We start from the raw sequence: 15,518 nt of genomic DNA, 5'->3' as shown, positions 1-15,518 counted from the left end.
GTGGAGGAGAGGTGCTTCAGTTAGAGCAAATAACTGTAAAAAACCCTGAAGCAAGAGGTCAGTCGCCTTCAACTAATGGCCTTCAGTGAGTAGATGGCTATTCATTCCTAAAGGACTTTTGAAATATTTTTCTTGAGAATTTTTGAGTTTTCATTTAAAAATTTTTTAATTGTAAGTTTAACTAGTTACAAAGTATGTATTTTCTGCCATATTGTGTACTATGTGCATATCTTAAATATATTTCCATGTAAATGCAACTCATTTAATTTACGGAAAATATCTGCCGTAATCATCGCCAAAACTAGTCCTCATTGTCCAACTAGTCAGCTAAATCAGATTAACTTTTTGACTTCACTTTTTAAAACGCATTTTTCTGTAATCAATCAGTTATCTTTTAAGAATATTTAAAAAATAGGAAAAGAAAGTCTTCCATATTTGCCTACATAGTTACCACTTCCAGAGCTCTTCATTCTTTTGTGTAAATCCAAATTTCTATCTGGTATTATTTCCTTCTTCCTGAAAGACTTCCTTTAATATTTATTATGGTACAGGTTTGCTGATTATGAATTCCTTCAGCTTCTATATGTCTGAAAAAAAATCTTTATTTTGCCTTCTTTTTGAAATACATTTTCATTGGGTGTAGATTTTTAGGTTGACAGATTTTTTCCTTTAGTACATTAGAGATTCTGCTCCTTTGTCCTCTGGCTGGCACTGTGTCCACTGAGAAACCTGCTGTTACTCTTAGCTTTGTTCCTCTGTAATTTCTCTCTGGTTGCTTTGAAGATTTTCTCTTTATTATTGAACTTAAGCAATTTGATTATGATTTGCCTTAGTGTAATTCTCTTTATATTTTCTTGTGCTTGGGGTTTACTGAGCTTTTTGGACCTAGGGCTTTATAGTTCTCATCAAATTTTGAAAAATTTTGGCCATTATTTCTTGAAATTTCCACCCCACATCTACTCTCCTTTGGTGTCTTCAATTACACATACATGGAGACGTTTCACAGCTCTTTGATGGTTTGTTTGTTTATTCTTTTCAACCTTTTCTTCACCCTGCTTCATTTTGAATAGTTTCTACTTCTATGACCTCAATTTCACTAATCTTTTTTTTTTTCCTGCAGTGTCTAATCTTCTCGTAATTCATCCAGTGTATTTTGTATCTCAGACATAATATTTTTCTTGTCTTTTTTTTGAGCCAGTCAAATTTAGCAGTAGGGGGTTGTATTCCAACTTTAGTGACTCAGACTCCTGCAGTGTCTAATCTTCTCGTAATTCATCCAGTGTATTTTGTATCTCAGACATAATATTTTTCTTGTCTTTTTTTTTGAGCCAGTCAAATTTAGCAGTAGGGGGTTGTATTCCAACTTTAGTGACTCAGACAATATTTTTCATATCTAGTTGTTCTATTTGGGTCTTTATATCTTCCATTTATCTGTGTAATGTACTCAATCTTTGCTCTTGTTTTTGAACTTATGGAGTACAGTTATGGACTTGGAACAGTTATGAACATGGAAGTTTGAACATATGGAACTTTTAAGGTTCTAGTCTACTGATTCATTCGTCTTTGTTATTTCTGGGCTGGTTTTCAATGGTTGATTTTTCTCTTCATTATGGGTGATATTTTCATGCATTTTTGCATACCTGGTAATTTTGATTGACTGACAGTTTCCTATCACTACTTTAACAAATCAACACAAACTTAGTGGTTTAAAACAATGCAGATTTATAGCCTATAGTTCTGGAGGTCAGAAGTCCAAAGTGCGTCAGCAGGGCCACATTCTTTCTGGAGACCCTAGGAAAGAATCTGTTTATTTGCATTTTCCAGCTTCTACAGGCTGCCTGCTTTCTTGGTTTGTAGCCCTGAATCTCTCCAGCCTCTGCTTCTGTCATCATATCTTCTTCTCTTCTCCTGCTTTTGTTGTCATATCACAGTAAATAATACCTTCAATATCCTGTTAAAGTAACTGTCAATCTAGAACTTTGTACTACTGTAATAGTCTTTGAAGAATGATGGCAAAATAGACATTTTCAAACAAACAAAAACGACACATCTTTGTCACCAGCAGACCTTTACTAGAAAAAATTCTAGGAAAGTAAGAGGAAATTTCAGACAGAAGTCAGATGATCCCAGATCAAAGGCCTAAGATACAAGAGGGAATGATGAGCCAACATATTGGACAATTCGTTGATAAATATAAACAAATTTGACTTATATAATATAATAATGGGGATTTTTACTCATATACTTCCGATACCAAATGCATGGGTTTTTTCCATCCCAACATCTAGTTCTCCAGATTCTCCAATTCTCCAGACACCAACCAGTGTCCACAATTCAATTCAATTCAATTCAATTCTGACACTAACTGATAATTTATAAAAATTGATTGTGTGTTAAGCCACTAAGCCAGACTAAACACATTCCACAGCCTTGTCTTACAGACCATATTCTCTGACACAGTGCATTTCAGTGATAAATCAGTAATGAGAAGATAACTAGAAGAGCCCTTACATTTAGAAGTATAGTTTTAAATTTTCAAACGATTCATTGTTAAAGAAATAATGAAAATTACTTAGAACGGAATAACAAGAATGCTACCTATCCAAACATGAAAAAAAAAAAAATCCCTCAGTTTCATTAATAAAAGGAAAATGCAAATTAAATTGAAATTTATCATTTTACACCAACCAGATTGGCAAATTAAAAGTTCAGACTTTGAGGACCAATTGTGAACACTGCTGGTGGGAGTATTAAATTGATAAAATCATTTTGGAAAACAGTTTGGTATTCCCTGGTAAAGTTGCATGTATGTATTTTCTGTAGCTCAGTATTTCTACTACTAGATATATAACCTAAATTCTGTGCATGTGCACCAGAAGCCAGTACAATACAGTTCATATTAACACCAATAACAAAAACTCTAATCTGAAACACTTCTAATGTACACCAGAAGTAGAATGAATAAATAAATTGTGGTATATTCCTACAGTGGAATACAATACAGTAGCTACAGTTGTTAATGTGATGGGTCCGAACATCATAATACTGAACAAAACAATCACAGAAGCCTACATAACAGCATGATTTCACTTAAGTAAAGTTGCAATGTAGGCAAGACTAAATAATATGTGGCTTAAGTATGTACAGTCATCCCCTGGTATCCATGGGGCTTTGGTTCCAGGATTTCCCCCAACACCCTCCACAGATACCAAAATCTGTGGATGTCCAGGTCCTTTATAAAGAGGTGTGGTATTTGCATATAAACTGTGCATAACCTCCTGTATACTTCCAATCATCTCTAGATTACTTATAATACCTAATACAATGTAAATGCTATGTAAATAACTGTTATACTGTATTTTTAAAATTTGTAGTTTTTTTAATTGTTGCATTGTGATTTTTTTCCAAATATTTTCTTTTTTTCCTTTTTGTCTTTTTACTGACCAGCAACGGGATTGCAACCCTCGGTTGTTGCGCCCGCACTGCGCTCAGCCAGTGAGCGGGAACCGGTCTCCACATGGGATCCGAACCCTCAGCGGGAGCGCCGCCGCGCTCCCAAGCGGCGCACTCTCCAGTGCGCCACCGGGCCGACCCTTTCCAAATATTTTCAATCCACAGTTGGTTGAGTCCCCTAATGAGGAACCCACTGATATGGTGGGCCAACTGTATACATATATAGGTGGTAAAGGTATAAAGAAAATCAAGGAAATAATTAACACAACCTTCAGAGTAATGATGACCTCTGGAGAATAGGAAGGAAGATTTGGTTAAGGTGCGGTTCTAAAATATTTGGTATTATTTTATTTCTGAAGCGTGATTATTGGGTAGTTGGTATTTGTTTGAATTAAAGTTCATACAGTCTTTTATGTGTATGATTTTATTTTTTAATTTAAAAAAATGAAAATATCCTCAACCTCATTCACAATGAGAGTAATGGAAGTCAAAACTATATTGACTATTGGGGCTGGCCCAGTGGCGCACTGCTACAGTGCGCTGCTTGGGAGCACGACGGCGCTCCCGCCGAGGGTTCGGATCCCACGTACAGACCAGCCGCTCACTGGCTGAGCGAGGTGCGGGCGCAGCGCCGAGGGTTGCGATCCCGTTGCCGGTCCCGGTCCGGCCCGGGCGCGACACTGAGGGTTGCGATCCGTTGCCGGGCATGAAAAAAGACAAAAAGGAAAAAAAAAAACTATATTGACTATTGGGGCTGGCCCAGTGGCGCACTGCTACAGTGCGCTAGTTGGGAGCACGCCGGCGCTCCCGCCGAGGGTTCGGATCCCACGTACAGACCAGCCGCTCACTGGCTGAGCGAGGTGCGGGCGCAGCGCCGAGGGTTGCGATCCCGTTGCCGGTCCCGGTCCGGCCCGGGCGCGACACTGAGGGTTGCGATCCGTTGCCGGGCATGAAAAAAGACAAAAAGGAAAAAAAAAAAACTATATTGACTAGAAAGACAGTTAGCAGAATGGGTGAAAATATTTGCAAATCATGTATCTGTGGAGGGTTTAATATCTAGCCTATATAAAAAACTCTTAAAACTCAGAGTAGACATTTGTCCAAAAAAAGATATGAAAATGGATGACAAGCTTGTGACAAGATATTCACCATCACTGGTTGTCTTAGTTTGTTCTGTGTTGCTATAACAGAATACCACAGACTGGTTAATTTATAAAGAAAATAAATTTATTTCTCACAGTTCTAGAGTATGGGAAGTCCAATATCAAAGTGCCAGCATCTGGTGAGGGCCTTCTTGCTACATTATCCTGTGGCAGAAGGGCAAGTGAGGGTGAGAGAGCAAAAGCAGAGGGGTCCCATCTCTTAATAGCATCACAAGGGCAATTAAATTACAATTAGATTTCTTTTTTTTTTTTTTTTTTTTTTTCTTTTTGTCTTTTTTCGTGACTGGCAACGGATCGCAACCCTCAGTGTCGTGCCCGTACCGGACCGGGACCGGCAACGGGATCGCAACCCTCGGTGTTGCGCCCGCACCTCGCTCAGCCAGTGAGCAGCCGGTCTGTATGTGGGATCCGAACTCTCGGCGGGAGCGCCGCCGCACTCCCAAGTGGCGCACTGTAGCAGTGCGCCACTGGGCTGGCCCAAAGTACAATTAGATTTCAACATGAATTTCGGAGAGGATATTCAAACCATAGCATTGGTCATAAAGGAAATGAAAATTAAATCCATAATGAGATACCACTGCACACCCACTAGAGTGGCTTTAATAAAAAACAAAACAAAAAATAGCAAGTGTTGGTAAGGATGGGGAGAATTAGGAACGTCGTGCATTGCTGGTGGAACTGTAAAATGGTATAGCACTGGAAAACATTTTGGCGGTTTCTCAAAAAGTTAAACGTGGAATTACCATATGAACTAGCAGTTCCCTTCCTAGGTATATACCCAAGAGGAATGAAAATGTATGTCCATGCAAAAACTTGTTACATGAATGTTTATAACAGCATTATGCATAATTACCAAAAGGTAGAAACAATCTTAAATGTCCACCTGTAGACGAATGGGGTTGTGGCATTTATGAAGGTACTTCAAAAAGTTTATGGAAAAATTTGTATTATCTTTTATTTTCGCACAAACTTTTTGAAGTACTGTCACAATGCAATGGAATATTAATCATCTATAAAAAGGAATGAGGTACTGATATCAGCGACAATTTCAATGAACCTTGAAAACATTATGCGAAATGAAAGAAGCCAGATAAGAAAGGGTCACATAGTGTATGAATCCTTTTATGACATATCCAGAATAAAGCAGATTAGTGATTATCAGGGGATGGAGGGGGGAATGCGGAGTGATTACTTAGTGAGTACTAGGTGTTTTACCGAGATGTTGAAGAGTTTCGACAGGAGAGAAAGGTTGCAGAACATTGTGAATACGTTAAATGCTACTAAGTTGGACTCTTTAAAATGGTTATGTAAATGTGAACTTCACCTCAAATTAAAAAAAAAACATGTATTGGGATCTATTTTTGTTCTATCATTGGTGAAGATCCAAAAGTCTGATTACACACTGAGTTGGTGAGACAGTGAAAACTTTTTGGTATTCTTATCCATTTTGGAGGGAACGTAAATTAGTATAAGTTATACAGACTGCAATATTTGTTAAAATTGCAAGTATCCATACCTTTGACTTAGCAATGTCATTTCTAGAATGTACTCTACAGTGATACTCAACAGAGTAAATCATGTATGTTCAAGGTGATTCTCTGCAGCAGGCTAGTAAACTATGGACTACTATTAAAGGATGAGGAGGCTCTTTATGTACTTATTTATTTATTTATTTTTTTGTGGCTGTCCTGTACAGGGATCCAAGCCCTTGACCTTGCATGTACTTTTAATAGAACATCTTTAAGTGAAAAAAGCAGGATGCGAAAAGTGTGCATAGTATGATCCTATTTATGTAAAAAAGGGGGAAACATACATTTTTGTTTCTGTATGCCTGAAATGTCTTATAAAGACATTTACATACAGAGGAAATACAACATTGGAGGAAACTTAGCATTGGTTGCAAGTGGGATGGAATTTGAGTGCCTGGAAGACAGTGGAAAGAAGGAGATTTTTCACTGTATGCCCTTTTAGTTCTAAATATATGTATATGTTTGTGTACTATATATGAATATATATTATATAATTTAAAATTAAATTAAAATTAAAATTTGAAAATTAAAAAGAACAAAACATACAGTCCTTTACAACTAATCAAAATCCACATCAAAAAGATCTTCCCCTTCACTGATATTTATTATGTACTTCCTTATGGCACCAGTGTTTGTGTCTTAGCTTAGTAAAGTATGCTTCTTGAGTTAGAATATTGTTTTTTACATGTTTATATACCTACCTGCAGTGTTCACAGTCCAGTGCTTTTTATGTGGTTGAAATCCATATGTTGGTTTTACTCGATTTATTAACAGTGCAGCATTGCTTTATACTTGTGGAGTTTTTGTATTATTTCATTTGATACTCAAAAAACTCTGTGAAGTAGGCTTTTATTTGTATGTGATATTTTCTTTGTTTTCAAATGAGAATGTATAATTTTGGCTAAACATTTTAACTTTACTTTGTTCCTTATCTTTATAAGTTACTCAGTGATAACGTAATGGGTACATTGAATATGAGATTAGAGGAGATGATCTATTATGTTCTTTTCAGTGCTGTGTGAATGAATGACTGAATGAATGAATACATGTTAGCAGTGCAAGAGGGTCGAGGAGAATACTTAGTTTATGCATTTTGTGTTCCTATTTTAAATGAATTCCCTTCCACCCCCTCCACCCAAACCCTTGGCTGATCTGGTGGTCTATAATAAAATATATTAATATTTAACTATTAATAACTGGTTTAGTTATTAATACTAGTGACCTTTTAATTAAGAACATAATTTTATAGGGCTGTTTTCAAATGGTCCAATGGATTTGTCGAACAAATCCACTTAGCTAGATGAATGAGAATTATATGCATTACCTCATGTTTTTTCTTTTTTTCCTTCTATTTCTTTGCTTTGTCTGGTTACTAATTTCACTTATACAATGCTTTGGTGTTTTTATTTTCAGATGTTAAATCTGAAAATGCTGTCAAGGGTTTCAGTTCTTTGTGCAGTGTCTCTTGATGTCAGTGTGTATACGTGGGGAGGAGTAAGGAAACAATGGAATAACAGAGATATAGCAACCGAATGTAAAAGGCCCCAAACATTTTCTCATCATTTTTTTGTTGCCAGGAAATCGAAGAACACGGGCTTAATGCATTGTATGAATGAATGAATGTGCTGCCCTTAACTGTAAATTTTAAAATCTAAACATTTAGGTCCTATTATCAATTGGTCTTGGCTATTTTACATGTAGGAAAAAAAAAATGTGAATTTACATGCATTTACATTCTTTGCATTTACCTATGATATTCTTCATCTTGGTTCTGCCAGTGAGTTAACCCATGTTCCTCCCCACAGGGTTGAGAATGCTTGCACGAAGCTTGTCCAAGCAGCCCAGATGCTTCAGTCAGATCCTTACTCAGTGCCTGCTCGAGACTATCTAATTGATGGGTCAAGGGGCATCCTCTCTGGCACATCAGACCTGCTCCTTACCTTTGACGAGGCTGAGGTAGGCAATCTGAGGCCCATGTAGACCTCTCCCAGACAAAAAGTCTAGTCCTAAAGATAATAATGGAAAAATGATGATTGTTTAGGATGATAAAATGTTGGATAGCTACACATTTGCATTACCATGTTTTCTACTCATTGTTCACTCACTTGACTGAATACTCTGAAATATATTTTCAGGTTCGTAAAATTATTAGAGTTTGCAAAGGAATTTTGGAATATCTTACAGTGGCAGAGGTGGTGGAGACTATGGAAGATTTGGTCACTTACACAAAGAATCTTGGGCCAGGTTAGTCATAACCAGTTATTATAATAAAAATGTTTAAGTGTTGTCCATGTTGGATCAAGAGGAAAGAGTATCCTTCTACTTTTTGCAGAAGATGGGTGATGATGCATTGGGCTTTCGGGTGTCTCTTCTCTGTTGATGGAGTTGATGCTGTGCTTCTACTGAGGAGATATCACTGTCTCAGAAATCCAAATCTGCTTTCTATAAATCCTGGCCCTGTCTAATGAGTTAAACCAGACAATGCAAATGTTGCTGGAGAATGTAGGAAATACTTTTCTATTACTGTAATGCTGAAGGCCACCCTGAATCCTGACCTCTCCATTCCACATCACACAGCATTCCTTCACTGTCTGCCAGCTAGCCTGGAGCTGTTTATGACCTCTTAACTTGCTAATTAGCCTGCCTTATGGGTTCATGCCTTAGCCCAAGGCTGCATAATATAATCAGACCTAGGGGAAGAGAAGAGCTATTGTAGTTAAATGTCATTGCAAAATGACTGTTTAGGCATCTGAGTAGTGAATACTCAAAATACACAAACACAGATACCAGCTTTTGATGTTATAGACATAACATGAACTTGTGAGTCCTAAAAGTATAAATGAGACCAATGACAAGATACATTAGATGTTTAAGTTGTAACTTGATGTTTACCACCTTATAAAATTCTTTGTTTTATGTGAAATGTTGATTTTAAATTAAAAGTATTTTCATGAGGTTCTAGAGTAGTCTTTCCGTAAACTTGTGGCATTTAAGAATTTCTCTGAGCCATCACTGAAGATCACCTGGAAATGGCTTTTTTTTTTTTTTTTTGGCTTTAGAGCAGTACTCTTTAAACTTTCTGATAGTGCTAGGAAAAAATTTTATTTCCCCAGTAGGAATCCCAACATATAAAAGACAGAATGGGTGAAGTAGGGGCAGTCCCACCTTTCTGCTTTCCTTTGGTCTTGATTGTTCTATGAGACAACTTAAATCCTAGGAACAGTTTGAAAATTAAAGCTTTAGAGAATTACATAGCACCTTTGAGTAATAACCAAAGTAAACAGAAAGTGCTAACAGGCTGATTCCAAAACACCAGATGCTTTCAAACACTGTCATCACTATAATTATTTTTATAATATTTCTATTTGTTCCTAATTATAAAAGTAGTACATGCTTATTTTGGACAAATTGGAATGTACAGAAAAATATAAAGATGAAAACAAAACACATGGGCCGACCCTGTGGCTCACTTGGGAGAGTGCGGCGCTGGGAGCGCTGAGGCCGCGGGTTCGATCCTATATAGGGATGGCCGGTGCGCTCACTGGCTGACAAGCCAAGGGTTACATCCCCTTACTGGTCACAAAACAAACAAACAAACAAAAAAACCACATCACTGTCATTAGAACTTTTTTCAGCCACCAGATTCAGTACTAGGCTCACATTTAGTTTCTTACATAACATAGCACAGGGGCCCGATATATGACATGAAACCTATATCATAGTAGCCTAGCAAAATATTTTTCTCCACTTGTGAATTTATTTTTTACAAATATATTTTTATTAATTTCAATGCTTTTTTATATTTGTGAATGTATTTATGTGAAATGTATGAAAGTTATATAACATTTAGGGTTTACATTTAATAAATTATTTTCACTGAAAAGAATTAGGTTGCATAGATGCTAGTGTTCAGTATAGTGTCTAGTATTTAAATAAGTGAGTAATCGGTGTGGACTTTCATGGTAATTCATAATGTTTTTAGGCTTCAAAAGCCATACCCTGATTGTTTCACTAATCACCCTGCACGATCTCTTTCTTGTGCCCCAGGAATGACTAAGATGGCCAAGATGATCGACGAGAGGCAGCAGGAGCTGACTCACCAGGAGCACCGAGTGATGTTGGTAAACTCAATGAACACTGTGAAAGAGTTGCTGCCAGTTCTCATTTCAGGTATTTCCTGCCTGTACTTTATTTCATAGGGAAAAAAATGTTAGCATGCTCTAAACTCTGAGGTTCATTTTCTTTCACAGCCTCGTTGCATGTCCTTCAGCCTGGGTAAAAACGAGACCTGACTGAGCGGGCATTACATGAACCAGTATTCACCTTCTCTAATGCTCTTCCTCTCTTGCTCTTTGTTTGGAATTTCCCTTCTTGTGGCCTAGTTCAGTTCTCCTAAAGTTCTAACAGGCCCTTTTTCTGGGAGGTAGGACTCCTCTAGAAACTCTAGTTTTGGATGTTGAATTGTCAGATCTTTATTTATGTTATAGAAAGATAATTAGGAGCTGGAATGGTTAGTGTAAGAGCACTGTATGATAAAAAAAAAAAGTAAACTCAGAGCTCTTTTCAGTACATGTAACAGAGTTTTTCCTAAATGATATTTAACTGTTCTCTACATTGTGAATAGATCAGTTCTTTGGTCACTAGTGGGACTACTTTCCCATTAGGCAGAACCCAGAAATGCAAACATGATGGCTGTTCTCTGAACTAGCAAAAGGGAGCTGTACTTATTGAATGTCAAGAATGTGCCAGACACCTCCTGGTTTATGTAAGTTATCTCAGTCAACGTGTGAGTTAATAAGTTTAACTCTCAGAGGGCAGCTTTATTTTAAATGTCTCTGTGACCCCCCCAGCTACTTGCTTTGGTGTTTCAGGTAGTAGCTAAAAAATGACATATGAATGTAAGAGCTCTGAAGCCTTTACATGAACCAGAAAACAAAAAATGTGTAAATAGAATTGTGTAATCTCCATGGGAAATATGTTTTAAGGCTGACTGTCCTACATGGCAAAAGGTTGTTTGGAAGAGGGTTTCTTTCTAATCTGAGTAACTCAATAAAGTGTTAATCTTTGTTTATAAAATTTTAATTATTTTATGGGAAGATATTCTCTTTTTTCCAATGCTCAGTGTTATTGTTCTTAATTTTTCTTCTATACTTTTGGGGGTTAGAAAGTTCCTGCTACATGCTGAGAGAAATCCTGGAAGATAGCTTGACATTTTGGGATCTTCTGCTGAGATCGTGGGCAGCAGGATAATCCATTTACAGTTTTACTGACAGTTTTCATCCTGTCCTATTAGGTTTGTAGTGGATGGAGCAAGTGTTAGGGCCAGGATGATAACTGATTTAGAAGGATTTTAGATATTTTACAATTGTAGGTTATCAGTATATGCATGTTAAGTTAGTTCCCTGTTTTAGTCCACTTTGTGTTGCTATAACAGAATTACCTGAGACTGGGTAATTTATAAAGAAGAGAGGTTTATTTGGCTTATGATTCTGGGACAGCTGCATCTGGCACGGGCCTCGGGCTGCTTCTACTCATGGCGGAAAAGTGGCAGGCAGCTGGCGGGTACAAGCAGATCACATGGCAAGAGGAAACGAGAGAGAGAGAGAGAGAGAGAGAGAGAAGGTGCCAGGGTCTTTTTAAGCAACGAGCTCTCGCGGGAACTATAGAGCATGAACTCACTCATTAATCCCCACTCCCCCAGGGAGAGCATCAATCCATTCATGAGGGATCCAACCCCATGACTCAATCAGTTTCCAACACTGCCACATTGGGGATCAAATTTCCACATGAGTTTTGGAAGGGACAACACATCCAAACTCCATCATCCCGTCCCTGGACCCCCAAAACTCATGTTGCTCTCACATATAAAATACAATCATTCTATCCTAGCTGTCCCTAAAGTCTTAGCTTGCTCCAGCACCAACTTAAAAGTCCAAAGTCTCATCTGAGATCAAAAGCAAAAGGCCTTCCAGCTGTGAACCTTGATTCCATGTTCGACTGCCTCTGCACACTGGTGTGGGGGTTGGGTCCCCAAGTCCTTGGGCAGCTCCACTCCTATGGCTTTCCTGGTCTCAGGCCACACTTCACCTCTCCCAGGTTGGTGTTCCACTCTGGTAGCTCCACAGGTCTGGGGTCTCCATGGCAGTCCCGCTCTCATGGTTCCACTAGGCATGGCGCTGTTGGGGTTTCTCTGCTGCAACTCTGACCCCACATTTCTGCTCAGCATTGCTCTAGCAAAGGCTGTCTATGGTGACTCCACCCCTTAGACAGATCTCTTCCTGGGCCCCCAGACTTTTCCTTACATACTTTGAAATCTGGGTGGAGGCTCCCAAGCCTTCCCAGCTCTAGCATTCTGTGAGCCTGCAGACCTAACACCATGTGGACGCTGCCAAGGCTTCTGGCTTGTATTTTCCAAAGCTGCGGGTCTAGCCACACCTGGGGCCAATTTAGCCACAGCTGGAGCAGCCAAAGCAGCTGGGGGGCTGGTGCTGGAAGCAGTGAGCCCACGGAGGGTGCTTTGGGCCTGTTCCCCAAGACCATTCTGTCTCCCTAGGCCTTTGGGCCTGAAATGGAAGGGTTGGCCCCAGAGGCTTCTGCAATACCTTCAGGGCCTTTTTCTCCTTCTCTTGGTAATCCCTTTCCTTTGTACTAATCTTCTTGGCTAATGGTAGTGGGGCTGCACCATTGTGTGCTCTCTGCTTTTCTACTCCATGGCCATGCTGCAAATTTTCCAAATCTTTACGCTCTGTTCCCTTTTTAAATTCTGGCTTTACATCATGCCTTTTCTGCCATAACTCTGCAGTTATGCGGAGTTCTGTTAGATATAACCATGTAGCGTCCTTGGTGCTTTGCTGCTTGGAAATTTCTTCCACCAGATACTCTGGTTCACAACTCTTAAGTCCCACCTTCCACAGAGTCCAGGGGCATGGACACAATGCAGCCAGATTCCTTGCTATGGTGTAGCAAGGGTTATCTTTTGTCGGATTCCCAATAAGTTCCTCATTTCTATCTGAGACCTCATCATCCGCATGGCCTTTACTGTCCACATTTCTATCAGCATTCTGCTCGCCATCACATAAATCTCTAAGACATTCCAAATTTTCCCTCATCTTTTTCTTTCTTCTAAGTCCTCCAAACTCCTCCAACCTTTGCCCATTACCCAGTTCCAAAGATGCATCCACATTTTCAAGTATCTGTATAGCAACACCCCACTTCTCTGGTACCAATTTTCTGTTTTAGTCTGTTTTGTGTTGCTATAACAGAATTACCTGAGACTTGGTAATTTATAAAGAAGACAGGTTTATAGGGCCGGCCCGGTGGCGCACTGCTACAGTGCGCTGCTTGCCGCGCTCCCGCCGAGGGTTCGGATCCCATGTGCAGACCGGCGGCTCACTGGCTGAGCGAGGAGTGGGGGCAACACCGAGGGTTGCGATCCGTTGCCGGTCACGAAAAAAGACAAAAAAAGACAAAAAAAAAAAAAAGAAGACAGGTTTATTATTAGGCTTACAATTCTGGGATAGCTGCATCTGGCACGGGCCTCAGGCTGCTTCTACTCATGGCGGAAAAGCGGCAGGCAGCCGGTGGGTATAAGCAGATCACATGGCAAGAGGAAGCAAGAGAGAGAGAGAGAAGGTGCCAGGGTCTTTTTAAGCAATCAGCTCTTGCGGGAACTAATAGAGCAAGAACTCACTCATTAATCCCCCCGCCCCAGGGAGAGCATTAATCCATTCATCAAGGATCCGCCCCCATGACTCAATCAGTTTCCAACAGTGCCACATTGGAGATCAAATTTCCACATGAGTTTTGGAGGGGACAACACATCCAAACTCCATCATTCCCTAATCATCATTTTGTGGTGATGTTTTGTACCTTGAGTTTTCTTTATAATGAAGGTGGCTGATGTTGGAACTTTACTGGCAAACTTGCAGTGTTTGTTTTGTATATTCTTTTTAAGACCTTAGAAGACCAACACATGTGTCCAAAGTGTGGAATACCTTGCATGAATATTTTTATGAAGCAAGATTAAATTCCAGGCTTAGTTTCTGATCTGTTGTTTATTTCTACAGCTATGAAGATTTTTGTAACAACTAAAAACTCAAAAAACCAAGGAATAGAAGAAGCTTTGAAAAATCGCAATTTTACTGTAGAAAAGATGAGTGCTGAAATTAATGAGATCATACGTGTATTACAACTTACTTCTTGGGATGAAGATGCCTGGGCCAGCAAGGTAAGTGTTATTGAAGGATAAATAAGCAAAATCCCAAACACTCCCCTTCTGGGGGTTTTGACTGTTACCTTTCTCACATTTTGTCTAGTAATTGTGTGTAGCATAAGAGTACTCAGATATTGTGAAAGAAATTTATTCTTCATTTTTGTTTCATGGGTCACTTGCTGCCTTTGCAAGTTTCCTTTGTTCCAAGGTAGAACAAGTAAATAGGCAATTAAGGTCAATATTGGTTGAAAGCTGAGATGTGTGGCTTTTCCTTCATCCTGGAGTCTCACTGGTTGTGTTGGTGGAGGGACTGTGGTATGTGTATTCCTCTGGGTGGGAGCCTTGCCTTTTTCTGTGGGTGGTTGTTGCCAGGTTGTTGTCACATTTGATATATGTCACATTGGCATAAGATACAGAATATGCCTGTAATTCTGAACTTTATAAAAAAAACCTTTTTTAAACCAACCTTTGATCCAGAGAAATCAATAGAGGAAACTCTTGGCATTTCAAGATGTATCCCTTGATCATTCTACTTCCCTAATGAAAGTTTAATTAAAATATCAGTCTTCACATTTGCCAGTTAGTGTGAGGGATCCCTTCACCCTTTGTCTATAATCTCTTCTTGGACTCCAAGGGGGGTGGTAGATTCTTTCTAGAGCTGTCAGCAGTGGTTTTATGCTGCTGCTGCTCTGGTCTACTTCCCCCTGTGTATGACTGTGGACAAAGCTTCCACATCTGGGGCAACAGAGACACTTGGATTTACACTTTCCTTGTAGGAGCTCAAGATGCAGGCAGTGGGGGAATACCCTGTCTCTAGGATCTAGCTTTCCTACATATGAACCGAATGTTGTCTCCAGGGCCACCCAGCAGGCTGGTAGGAGACTAAAGAGGGGATTTTGTAGTACGATTTCCAGTGGGTGCTTAATAGAGCTATGTTTGTCCTAAAGGACACCTATAAGGTAAGGTCAAAGGTGGAGCCTAAAATCACCAGCCCTCTCTCGTTGCCCAGAAAGCTAATTTAACTGTGTAGAATAAATTAGTCAGCTAGTTTATCTTAACTGTAGATTTGTTTAGAGAGGCATTTTCTCATTGAAGTTCTTGAACAGTTTCTAAGCTTGTTTTTTAAGTCTATATAGTAAAATCATTTTAAGTCTTTGACAT

The 15,518-nt window shown here is 39.2% G+C and overlaps 1 protein-coding gene across 2 annotated transcripts in view; it reads left to right on the top strand.

Moving 5' to 3' along the window:
* VCL (vinculin) overlaps positions 1–15,518 on the top strand; it is a 117,741-nt gene that overhangs the window by 55,273 nt on the left and 46,950 nt on the right. For both annotated transcript variants that reach the window (XM_008578445.1, XM_008578444.1), the window contains exons 3-6: positions 7,951–8,101; positions 8,281–8,389; positions 10,193–10,315; positions 14,212–14,372. In XM_008578445.1, the coding sequence (XP_008576667.1) occupies positions 7,951–8,101; positions 8,281–8,389; positions 10,193–10,315; positions 14,212–14,372 (544 nt within the window). The remainder of the gene's footprint in view (positions 1–7,950; positions 8,102–8,280; positions 8,390–10,192; positions 10,316–14,211; positions 14,373–15,518) is intronic.

The sequence above is a fragment of the Galeopterus variegatus genome, unplaced genomic scaffold, assembly GCF_000696425.1.
Source record: "Galeopterus variegatus unplaced genomic scaffold, G_variegatus-3.0.2 Scaffold1689, whole genome shotgun sequence".
In the NCBI taxonomy this organism is placed as follows: domain Eukaryota; kingdom Metazoa; phylum Chordata; class Mammalia; order Dermoptera; family Cynocephalidae; genus Galeopterus; species Galeopterus variegatus.
The sequence above is the reverse complement of the archived record's forward strand: the minus strand, read 5'-3'. Positions and strand labels throughout refer to the sequence as shown.